The sequence below is a fragment of the Nannobrachium achirus genome, assembly GCF_963921795.1.
Source record: "Nannobrachium achirus genome assembly, chromosome: 8".
In the NCBI taxonomy this organism is placed as follows: domain Eukaryota; kingdom Metazoa; phylum Chordata; class Actinopteri; order Myctophiformes; family Myctophidae; genus Nannobrachium; species Nannobrachium achirus.
The window spans coordinates 8,506,373-8,518,969 of NC_137817.1; the positions used below are offsets into that span (position 1 = coordinate 8,506,373).

Genomic DNA, 12,597 nt, shown 5'->3' on the forward strand with positions numbered 1-12,597 from the left:
GTACAATTTACAATTTAGGCATTTAGCAGAAACTTTTGATCCAAAGCAACTTACAATAATCAACATCAATATAATAAACTAAGTTAATATGTCAGTACATCAACAACAATACAACACATGCATAGGTAATATAAATCTAGGAAAAAAAAAAACATGACAAAAAAAGAGTCTTCAGTCCAGTACAAGGTTTTCTGCCCGAACCAACAACATGCATTCTGGAAGCTGTTACAGATACAAAGCATAAGCATGATGCCAAATGAAAACATCACTGCAGATCCTGTCAAGGATTACATCATAGACAAATATAACATCAGATATAACATATTTTGTATGAAATTAATGCACATTCACCCATTCAAACACACTATTGATATTCTCTCACAAGGCATCCTTGTGAGCTTATAGATCTGATATTGTTGCCAAAAAGAAGGAACCATGTACAGTTGCAACCCGGGTCCATTTTACTAAGAATAGAAGAAAAGAAGATGCTGATGTTGCTACAGTAGGCTCAGATCCCCAGGCAGGGCATTCCAGAGCCTGAGTGTCCCAACTATAAAAGCCTGATCGCCCCGGGTAATGAGACCAGACTCAGGGACTACCAGGAGAGCCTACTGTACCTGCAGATCTACGGCAGTGGTTTTCAACCTTTCTCACATCACGGTCTATTATTTATCTGGCATTTGAGCCACGGACCACCGGTTGATGGGATTTTGCCTCTCAGACCCAAAACTTACAATAGCGTTGGATGGGATTTCTCTCTCTCTCTCTCTCTCTCTCTCTCTCTCTCTCTCTCTCTCTCTCTCTCTCTGTTACACACATAAGTGTTCAAGCGCTGTTAAGGCCATTGTGATAAGGAAATATAATAAAAAGGGCTCTGCCCATTTAGCATGAGATACTTTTTGAATGAATGCAACTAGACTGGTTCAACTAGACTTTGGAACGTCACAGTCACAGTGGCAGAAGCGAGTGTACACAACAGAAACACTTGTCAGCGAGTAAAGCTTGTCCGAGATTCAACCACCTGTCAACAAAGAAAAGAAAAAGGAAATTACAAAGCGTTGCAACTTGGGAACAGTTCAACAGTAAAGAAGAACAGAACCAAAAACAAAAAAACTCGAACCCAGGATATGCTATCGTCTGAGAACATGTCTGACAGCCTGCAACAGCACAGCGAGCAGCGAGCCGTTCTTTGTGACATGTGCACCGAGGAGGACAGGAAACCAGCACGGAAGACCTGCATGAAGTGTGAGATCTCCATGTGTGTCCAGCACCTGCAGGCCCACCTGACCACCCCGGTTTTACTACAGACCCACCCTCTGACTGAGCCCCTGGCCCCGGGGGAAGCCGGGTTAGGCGGAGCCACCAAGTGTCCCGTACATGGCAAGGTGCTGGAGTACTACTGTCTGGACGACCTGACCTGCGTGTGTGTGTCCTGTGCCATTGAAGACCAGCACCGTCTGCACAACATGAAGACCCTCTCCACGGCTCACAAAGTGCTTATGGAAAAGCTTGCTGTTGAGCAGCAGGCCTTGGCCGCAAAGGTGGACAAGGGCGAGAGTCTGGAGAAGTGGGAAAAGGGGGAACGGAGGTGGTTGGCCCAGTCCAGTTTGCGTCTCGTCGAGGCCGTGTACAAACTGCGAGACCTCGCCTTGTCGAGGGTCCAGAGTTCAGTTTCTGCCCGTATGGTGTCCATCAAAAGCAGCGAGAGCAGCATTCAGGCGGCTCAGAGTGAGAAGGACACCTTCCGTTTCTTGCAGATGTTTTCTGGGGTGCATCAGGATGTGGAGAAGGCCAAAGCTGTGGACCTGAGGAAGGGATTGGAGCCAGGGAGTGACCGTGACAAGCTGCTTCAGGAGTTAAGGCAGGGTGGAGACGAGATGGTAGATAAAGCAGTCGGGTTGTGGGGCTCTCTGCTGATTCTGGTCGATCCAGAGAACCACCACGAAGACTTTTCTACCAGCGAAGAGGTGACCTTTGACCCAAAGTCACTGAGAAAAGGCATGTCACTGTCCAGCGACCGCAGGAAGGTTTTCTACAGCAGGGAAACGTCAGAGAAACGACCCGGCCACACCCTCATGATCCAGAGTGGTAAATCCAACATCAACTGGATGGTCAGCCTTCCTGAAGACTGTGACTGGACCATCGGCATATGCGACAAAGTATCTGCCAAGAACTTAAAAGAAGGACATGTCTATGGATTGTGCTGTAAGGGTGACAAGCTCAGTTCTCTCACAACAGAATATCATGAGGTTTTTAGTACAACACATAATGATGAAGTTAACGCACATACCCTTGTGGTATCAAAGAAGGACAGAGGTGAGAAAAAACGCAAGGTTTCATCTCAGGTGATCAAATATGTGGGTGAAAAGGGAGACGAGGAAACAGCACAACCCCAACGAGTAGAAGTGCTCTGGAACGTCCCTGCTTCGTCCTTATCGTTTTTCAACAGGAGCGGCCCACACCAGAGGACAGAAATCCTCACTATAACGACCATCAACGATAGCTGGGATCTGTCTCCTTTTGTTTACCTGGGAGAAGGAGAGGCTTCTGTAGAGGTCATAAATCAGCCACAGCAGTCCCAACAGCAATGGGAGTGTCTGTGTGGGACTGTCTACCGTAAAAGTGGAGGCACATACTGGGGGGGATGCTCTTCCTATGTTAATAGAGAATCCATCTGGCACACATGCTCTTCCTGTGGTGGAGTTGTAGGCGAGCCACCCATCACAGAGGTTCTTTGTGAACTTGTGTAATGAACAAAAGATCAAGCTCCTAGTTCAGCAGGTCTCAAACATTTTCATGGGAGAGTGTTTTCTGCTGGTGTTTCAGTCCGAGTGTATCAAAGGGTGCGTTCGGAAATGCGCACCGGGTCTGGTTAGGGTTGGGTTAGGGTTAGTTTTAGGCATAGTTTTACTGAGGTTAGGGTTAGGGTTAGGGTTGGGTTTAGGCATAGTTTTCCTGAGGTTAGGGTTAGGATTAGGAATGGGTTTAGGCACTCACTACACTGAGCACACACCCGGTGCGTATTTCCGAACTTACCCTTTGATACACTCGGACTGAAACACCAGCAGAACACGCCCATCGAAAAAAATAAAAACTTTTTGCCAGGGACCCCCAAAAGAGAAGATTTGTGTTAAAGTTGAAAACTGATTTCAAACCGATTTCCTTTTGCTTTTTGTTGATGACTACAGTGAATGTAAGCTACTAGTCACCCCCATGCTTGCTGAATGACACACATTCCTTGCTTTCAGAGTTTTAGTGTGATGTGAATCTGGCTCTATTAATAACCATATATTTCTTTGTCAGAATTAAAGTCTACACTAACAAAATGCTGATATTTACATTGGCTTAACTTAATTATGCAGCTGTGTTCTCCAAGTTTCAAGGTGTCAAGCTTCAGGGTGTTACATAACATTACATAATATAAGCATGCCAAGTACAAATTCGAGTTGACTGATTTGTGAATCATTGTTTTAGGATTTGGAATTGAAAGAAGGCTATTTCATCAACAATTGTATTTGTTTAAATGTGTATGTATTAACAATCAAAGTTTCATTCCAATATAATGTGATATTTCAGTGTTGACGAAGGATTTAAAAATGTCTCTTTGGATTTTGGTATTAAATGTGGGAATCTTATTAGATGGTGTTGACAAACTCAGGCTAACCTAATTTTATTTTATGTTAACATTTTGACCGAGAGTTTAAGAGAGAGAAAATTCTGAATGCTGATTGAACGTAAATGGATGAAATGATGTAAATCACTTGTGACACAATGTATGTAGAACTGTAAGTGTAACCTATCATTGTGCAGTTATCTTGTTGTTTTCGAAACATTATTTATGTTTCGAAGAGGGGAATATGATGTGAATCTGGCTCTATTAATAACCATATATTTCTTTGTCAGAATTAAAGTCTACACTACAGTAACAAAATGCTGATATTTACATAGGCTTAACTTAATTATGCAGCTGTGTTCTCCGGTGTCAAGCTTCAGGGTGTTGCCCACAGGGAACCTCCTGTGTGAGCTTTCTTAAAGGTGATACACCATGAAAATTCACTTTTCCTATTTTAAAACCTTTTTTTGGGGTCCCACTAGCACCTTCTATCCTCACAAAGTCCCATTTCTGACCGTCGTGTCTTTCTCTGGTTTTGAGAAGGCGAAGGTTAAAAGTATCCCACGGGTTCTCAAAACAGGCTGTCCAGATTTGCTGCCGATTGTGACGTCATCTGCCGATTGTGACGTCATCACAAAAAAAAAAATCCAAAAAAAAATTGTTTTTCAAAACAATTAAAAAAAAAAAAAAAAAATCAAAAGGATTTTTGGGGGGGGGGGGTGGCGCAGTTCAGGCCAAAGGTGGTACTGCAGCTGAAAATGCTCTGAGATCCATTCAAAAATGAGAGGCTCTCTATTCAGGAGTGGTAATTTAGCCTCAAACCTTTTGAAAAACGTTTTTGGGACATAAACAATATGACATAAATACTTTTTAAATGCATGGTGTATCACCTTTAAAGACAATGGACTATGTTGATGAAGAAGTCGTTTGATCTATTCAGGTTGACTCTGGGAGGTTTCTCACCCCCAGCGGGCCTTTAGTGACCGCCTCTGTTCTTCTATGTATGAATGGTATAAATATGTCTTGAAAATGTTGTCATTATGAGGGACTCTTGCGAGCCGAAAGGCTGCTTGAGCTGGGGCTCCAAACTGGGAACTCATATTCTTCAATAAATCTACGGAAGAACCTCCATTTGCCTGTCTTTCTCGACCACTTCTTCTCTAGAAAAGACTTAGAAATATACATGGCTCCGCGCACTCGTTTTCAGTCTAATTCGTCTCAAAATATACAATCATACACCATACATATATATGTATATACATATACATCATACAAGTGATTATGTTTTACCTGTTTTCCCATTTTTTATTGCTCTCTCGCTCTTTACAGGTCATGTAGTATGGTTCACTGTATCAACCAGAATTCAGTTTGAATGGAAAATGTTTAATTTAACCCAAGTAAAGCTATACTTTTTTCAATATTAACTCATTCCCTGCCAGGCCCGATAGTCCCGAGATTATTCCAATGTCTTTCCCCGCCAGGCCCGATAGTCCCGAGAATTAAAAAAAAAAAAAAAAAAAAAAAAAAAAAAAAATTCAAAAAATTTTTTTTTCAAATTTTTTTTTTGACCCCCAAAAATGGAGTAGGCATGATAGCAATCGCGAAATTGCATGTTTAACCCCCATAGCAACCCCATCTTTCAAGCATGGCAGCCATTTTGGCAGCCATCTTTGTTAAACATAGTGGCTGTTATCTCATGAATGCCTGAACGGATTTCCATTCGGATTTTTTTGTTTGAAAGCTGTGAGCAATGTGAACACACGTGGTGCATTATCTAGGCATGGGTGTGCATGATCCGTGCACACCCAATTACATGGAAGTCTATGGAGACGAATGGCAGGTGGGAGTACGGAGGTATGTTAAAATGGCGGTCAATGTGTTAAGTAAAAGTTTGAATGCAGGACTTTTACTTATAACAGAGTTATACTTAAAGGGGAAGACCACCCATTTTCAATATTGAACTGTGTCATTAATATACCTTAGAGGAGTTGTGTGGAATAATGACATATTTCAATATTGAAAATGGGTGGTGTTCCCCTTTAAGGAATTATTGCATAGAACTGCTTGTACTTTGAAGTTGAACCTCAGCTTGCCTTCTTGGCAGCCAGCCAGCATCCTACCCAGCACCAGAAGATCTGCACATCTGAGTCATGTGGTTGATAACTGAATTAGTTGATTATAAAAATATATATTTAAACTCTCGGATCGATTAATTGATAAAGAAAGATTCTTTGCTTCTTGATTATTTAATGAATCGGAAAAGCAATTGATAGAATTATTGCAATAGTCGCAGCCCTATAGTCTGTCTATCTTACAAACGATTAGAATATTTTCCTGATAAAAGGCTAGCATTAGCATTGATGTGCAGTCCTGTCACTGTAATGAGAGTAAGAGGAAACAGGGAGGTTTTTAGAGAGTCACATGTTGTGTATGGACTGCAGGGGCGTCACAAGGGGGGGAAAAGTGAGACTGAGTTACCAGGGCCCAAGGTGGAGGGCCTTAATTATTTTATACTTAAGCTATTGAAAAATAGCAGATCTACAAGCTCACAGCGCGGTACCAAGGGCCGCACTGCGAGCTTGTAGATCTGCTACTTTTTAAAAGTCGGGAAAATGTGTGTGAATCTTTGAATATACAGTAGCCTATGTATTTTCTAAGTTTGTAACTAAAATGTTGCTTCTGGGGGGGGGGGGGGGGGGGGATTTTTCAAAAATAGATCTACAAGCTCACAGTGTGACACTATGAGCTTGTATATCTGCTATTTTTCAATAGTTAAAGCACAAAATAATGCGTTCTCAGTCTAAATGGGTTAACCCCGGTCCATTTTACTAAGAATAGAAGAAAAGAAGATGCTGATGCTACAGTAGGCTCAGATCCCCAGGCAGGGCATTCCAGAGCCTGAGTGTCCCGACTATAAAAGCCTGATCGCCCCGGGTAATGAGACCAGACTCAGGGACTACCAGGAGAGCCTACTGTATGTGCAGATCTACGGCAGTGGTTTTCAACCTTTCTCACATCACGGTCCATTATTTATCTGGCATTTGAGCCACGGACCACCGGTTGATGGGATTTTGCCTCTCAGACCCAAAACTTACAATAGCGTTGGATAGGATTCTCTCTCTCTCTCTCTCTCTCTCTCTCTCTCTCTCTCTCTCTCTCTCTCTCTCTCTCTCTCTCTCTCTCTCTCTGTTACACACATAAGTGTGCAAGCGCTGTTAAGGCCATTGTGATAAGGAAATATAATAAAAAGGGCTCTGCCCATTTTGCATGAGATACTTTTTGAATGAATGCAACTAGACTGGTTCAACTAGACTTTGGAACGTCACAGTGGCAGAAGCGAGTGAACACAACAGAAACACTTGTCAGCGAGTAAAGCTTGTCCGAGATTTAACCACCTGTCAACAAAGAAAAGAAAAAGGAAATTACAAAGCGTTGCAACTTGGGAACAGTTCAACAGTAAAGAAGAACTGAACCGAAAACAAAAAAAACTGGGAACCATGGATATGCTATCGTCTGAGAACATGTCTGACAGCCTGCAACAGCACAGCGAGCAGCGAGCCGTTCTTTGTGACATGTGCACCGAGGAGGACAGGAAACCAGCACGGAAGACCTGCATGAAGTGTGAGATCTCCATGTGTGTCCAGCACCTGCAGGCCCACCTGACCACCCCGGTGTTACTACAGACCCACCCTCTGACTGAGCCCCTGGCCCCGGGGGAAGCCGGGTTAGGCGGAGCCACCAAGTGTCCCGTACATGGCAAGGTGCTGGAGTACTACTGTCTGGACGACCTGACCTGCGTGTGTGTGTCCTGTGCCATTGAAGACCAGCACCGTCTGCACAACATGAAGACCCTCTCCACGGCTCACAAAGTGCTTATGGAAAAGCTTGCTGTTGAGCAGCAGGCCTTGGCCGCGACGGTGGACAAGGGCGAGAGTCTGGAGAAGTGGGAAAAGGGAGAACGGAGGAAGTTGGCCCAATCCAGTGTGCGTCTCGTCGAGGCTGTGTCCAAACTGCGAGACCTCGCCTTGTCGAGGGTCCAGAGTTCCGTTTCCGCCCGCATGGTGTCCATCAAAACCAGCAAGAGCAGCATTCAGGCGGCTCAGAGTGAGAAGGACACCTTCCGTTTCTTGCAGATGTTTTCTGGGGTGCAACAGGATGTGGAGAAGGCCAAAGCTGTGGACCTGAGGAAGGGATTGGAGCCAGGGAGTGACCGTGACAAGCTGCTTCAGGAGATAAAGCAGGGTGGAGACGAGATGGTAGATAAAACAGTCGCGTTGTGGGGCTCTCTGCTGATTCTGGTCGATCCAGAGAACCACCACAAAGACTTTTCTACCGGCAAAGAGGTGACCTTTGACCCAAAGTCACTGAAAAAAGGCATGTCACTGTCCAGTGACCACAGGAAAGTTTTCTACAGCAGGGGAACATCAGAGAAACGACCCGGCCACACCCTCATGATCCAGAGTGATAAATCCAACACCAACTGGATGGTCAGCCTTCCTGAAGACTGTGACTGGACCATCGGCATATGCGACAAAGTATCTGCCAAGAACTTAAAAGAAGGACACGTCTATGGATTGTGCTGTAAGGGCGACAAGCTCAGTTCTCTCACAACAGAATATCATGAGGTTTTTAGTGCAACACATAATGATGAAGTTAACGCGCATACCTTATTGCCGCAGAAGTCAAAGAAGGACAGAGGTGAGAAAAAACGCAAGGTTTCATCTCAGGTGACCAAAGATGTGGGTGAAAAGGGAGACGAAGAAACACCGCAACCCCAACGAGTAGAAGTGCTCTGGAACGTCCCTGCTTCGTCCTTATCGTTTTTCAACAGGAGTGGCCCAAACCAGAGGACAGAAATCCTCACTATAACAACCACCAACGATACCCGGGATCTGTCTCCTTTTGTTTACCTGGGAGAAGGAGAGGCTTCTGTAGAGGTCGTAAATCAGCCACAGCAGTCCCAACAGCAATGGGAGTGTCTGTGTGGGAATGTCTACCGTAAAAGTGGAAGCGCATACTCATACAACAGGGGGGGATTCAGTTCCCATCTGGCACACATGCCAGATGGTTCCATCTGGCACACATGCGCTTCCTGTGGTGGAGTTGTAGGCGAGCCACCCATCACAGAGGTTCTTTGTGAACTTGTGTAATGATCAAAAGATCAAGGTCCTAGTTCAGCGGATCTCAAACATTGTCAAGTCATAGTGACCCCCAAAAGAGAAGATTTGTATGTGTTAAAGTTGAAAACTGACTTCAGAGGCTATAGCCCCCTGGGGGTACTTGGACAATCCCCATCTTCATTTTGCTTTTTGTTGATGACTACATTGAATGTAAGCTACCAGTCACCCCCATGCTTGCTGAATGAGTTTTAGTGATTATGTTTTTCCTGTTTCCCCATCTTGATTGATCTCTCTCCCCTTACAGGTCATGTAGTATATGGTTCACTGTATCAATCAGAATACAGTTTGTATGGAAAATGTTTAATTTGTGTCTGTTGTGACATCCAAATGTGACGTCCAAACTGCACGTAACATTTCACATTCAGTAATAATTACCTGATGCCATTTAAAATGTTTATGAAACGGGGGAAATACACCATGTAAAAAACTGCTATTATAAAATATCTTCAGAAGTAAAATCTCTAATAGTTAAAATAGTATAGAAAGATAAACTTGATTATTTAATGAATCGGAAAAGCAATTGATAGAATTATTGCAAAGAAAATAATCTATAGTCGCAGCCCCTATAGTCTGTCTATCTTACAAATTAGCATAGTTTCCTGATAAAAGGCTAGCATTAGCATTGATGTGCAGTCCTGTCACTGTAATGAGAGTCAGAGGAAACAGGGACGTTTTTAGAGTCACATGTTGGATGTATGGATTGTAGCCTACTGTATAGCAGCTGCTGAACATTCAGCTGTGTTTACATTGTGGAAGTGACTTTACAGTTCATACTTTCACTTCCCTTCTGGGCATTCATGACCCAGTGAGTGGCCAGGGTTCAGGGGTCATCACCATGCTGGCATGTGGTGGACATTTCTGTCAAAATTCCATGTTTGCCACAGACATACAACATTAGTGGGCGATAATATTACTAGAAACACAAAGAGCTACTAGACCTGAATGACCATAACAGGTCTGTATCTATGGAAACATATTTTTTAACTATTTTTGTTACAGTATATTTGTTTGTGTTGACATTTTAGTTTTTTCATTCATCCATACTGTATTGTTCAATAATCAACATTATGTGAAAAATACAATCACAGAGAAAAACCGAGATTGTGTGCATTTGATTTAAAGGATCTCTTTTTTTTTATATATATTTTTTTATTTCATATATTTTTCTGTTTTTATTATGTCGACCTATTCATGATTGTTATTGATGTTTGATGCAGAACGCCTTTAAAAACATCTTTGGACCCATTTGTTTCACTCTCAGAGTAATGGGGGGTCCTTGCAAATAAAACATTTGAGAACCACTATAGTAGGCTATAGTGGACTCCTAGTCCTAATGCGCTATAGTGACATAGACATAGTAAATCAGTGTCATACATATTCTGAAGAAAACATTGACATTGAGATTTGACATTCAGTAATTGTGTATTATGATCAAAATAAGAACATTAAAAAGGTGTGTAAAACAGAAAATCTCACATTTCCAGGGACTTTGCCGCAGACATTTTGTCCGTGTCCGAACATATTGATGACCCCTGCCAGGGTAGTGTGCATGTGTTTAGTTTCTACTCCCTCCTGTTCTGACTGACAGACAGCGTAACTGTTGGTGTCCTAATAGTCTAGTCTCCTTTGTCTTGTCCTATGTTTTTCTCTTGTCTCTTTCTTTGATATCTCTGCAGACTGACTGCCCTGGTGTTTTTGTTGTTGCTTTCATTAGTCAATAAAAGCTAGTAAGCTCATTTCCATTGTGGTTCTTTGAGTGTAAATGTGTGTGTGAACCGACAACCGAATGCCACGTGTTGGGTCACTTTTGGGTTAGGGTTAGGGTATGCTGTGCTTTATATTAATCTGTATATTTTTATTCTGTGTTACTGTGGTACTCAGTGAAGATGGTCAGAAAACAGGCGAGGTGAATATCGCTGCTGTTCGGGTGGAAGCCTTGCAGTCCAACACCGTTCCCTTTTTTAATAATAAAGTGGTGAAAATATCTACAAGCTGACAAAGTGTTACGATGCGACACCTTGTCAGCTTGTAGATCTACTATTTTTACTATTTTTGCGTGGCACTCTTGTATGACAAAGTAAGGCATCAAGTGGTGAAAAAAATTTACTTACAAGGTTTTCTTCCTGAACCAACAATATTCTGGAAGCTGTTACAGATGTTCACTTAACATTATCTGTGTGGTCTTAAAGGAGTAGTTCACCCCCAAAATGACTGTCTTTCTTTTGATTACTCACGCCATGGAGACTTGAGTTCAATCATATTTTTTGTCACATTCCACAAGACAAAAAAAATTAAGTAGTGGGACTGACTACTAGGGCCCAAGGTGGAGGGGCCTTAACTATTATACTTTAGCTATTGAAAGATAGCAGATATACTAGCTCACAGTGCAGCGCTGCGTGTGAGAATGTGTGCAAATCTTTGAATATATATTTTTTAAGCGAACATTTGCAACTAAAGTTTTGCTTCTGGGGGGTCCCTGGAATTACATATTTTGAGATGGGGGTCCGTGGCCAAATACATATCATTGTGGGCGTCCTTCACATGAAAAAGTTTGAGCACCACTGACATAGAAACATAGGTTTTTCAAAAGACCTTAGAAGGATTTGACATATTCAAAGACTCGCGCACATTTTCACGATTTTTCAAAAAGAGCAGAAGCTTGCAGTGTGGCACTCGGTGCCGCGCTGTGAGCTTGTATATCTGCTATTTTTCAATAGTGAAAGCACAAAGTTACGCAGTGAATCCTTGTATTCAGGGCCCAGAATTTGGTGCGACACCCCTGACTAAGAATAGAAGAAAAGAAGATGCTGATGCTACAGTAGGCTCAGATCCCCAGGCAGGCCATTCCAGAGCCTGAGTGTCCCATCTATAAAAGCCTGGTCACCCTGGGTAATGAGACCAGACTCAGGGACTACCAGGAGAGCCTACTGTACCTGCAGATCTACGGCAGTGGTTTTCAACCTTTCTCATATCACGGTTTCTCATATCATTTCATGCTGTATTGATGTGGTGCCATAGTAGAGATAACAGGCAAACTTTGATCAAAATTAGAATTCTTCTACATTCTCCAGTTGTGTAGACTTAAATTAAGTAGTGTTTAACAATAATTTAACTCATGAGAGCATTCAAATGAAAACAAATTCATTTTACACTCAAGAGTCAAAGATCTATAATGGTCCATTTGGTTACCAAATGGACCATTTGGTCATCAATATGTCCGTACACAGACAAATGGCCTTCTCCTTGTCCCTGGAAATGTGAGATTTTCTGTTTTACACACCTTTATAATGTTCTTATTTTGATCATAATACCCAATTTCTGAATGTCAAGTCTCCAGGTTTTCTTCACAATATAATGTATGAAACTTTACTACGTCACTATGGCACATTTGGAGTCCACTATAGCCTACTATAGTGGTTCTCAAATATATATTGAGAACCACTAGTATAGTGGTTTGCAAGGACGCCCCATAACTCTGAGAGTGTACATATGGAAAAAATGGCTCCAAATGGGTCCAAAGATGTTTTTAGAGGCGTTCTGCATCGGACATCAATAGCACTCATGAATATGCCGACATAATAAAAAAAGAAAAAGAGATGAAATAAAAATAAAACTAAGTATTTATCAAAGTAAAGAGTGACAAAGGATCCACCAGTCTGATGTGATCCTTTAAATCGTAAGGCACACCGATCAGGGTTTTTCCCATGTGATTGTCTTTTTCACATAATGTTGGTTACTGAACAATACAGTATGGACGAATGAAAAAACTAAAATGTCAACACAAACAAATACTGTAACAAAAAT

General features: G+C 42.3%; 1 protein-coding gene across 1 annotated transcript; it reads left to right on the forward strand.

Moving 5' to 3' along the window:
* Nucleotides 1-7,110: 7,110 nt before the first annotated feature.
* LOC308289482 (uncharacterized protein) lies at nt 7,111-10,474 on the forward strand (the record flags this gene model as incomplete). The annotated part of the gene is made up of 2 exons (XM_080731170.1): nt 7,111-8,194; nt 10,470-10,474. The coding sequence occupies 2 exons, from the start codon at nt 7,111-7,113 to the stop codon at nt 10,472-10,474; spliced, it is 1,089 nt and encodes a 362-aa protein (XP_080587296.1).
* Nucleotides 10,475-12,597: the final 2,123 nt, after the last annotated feature.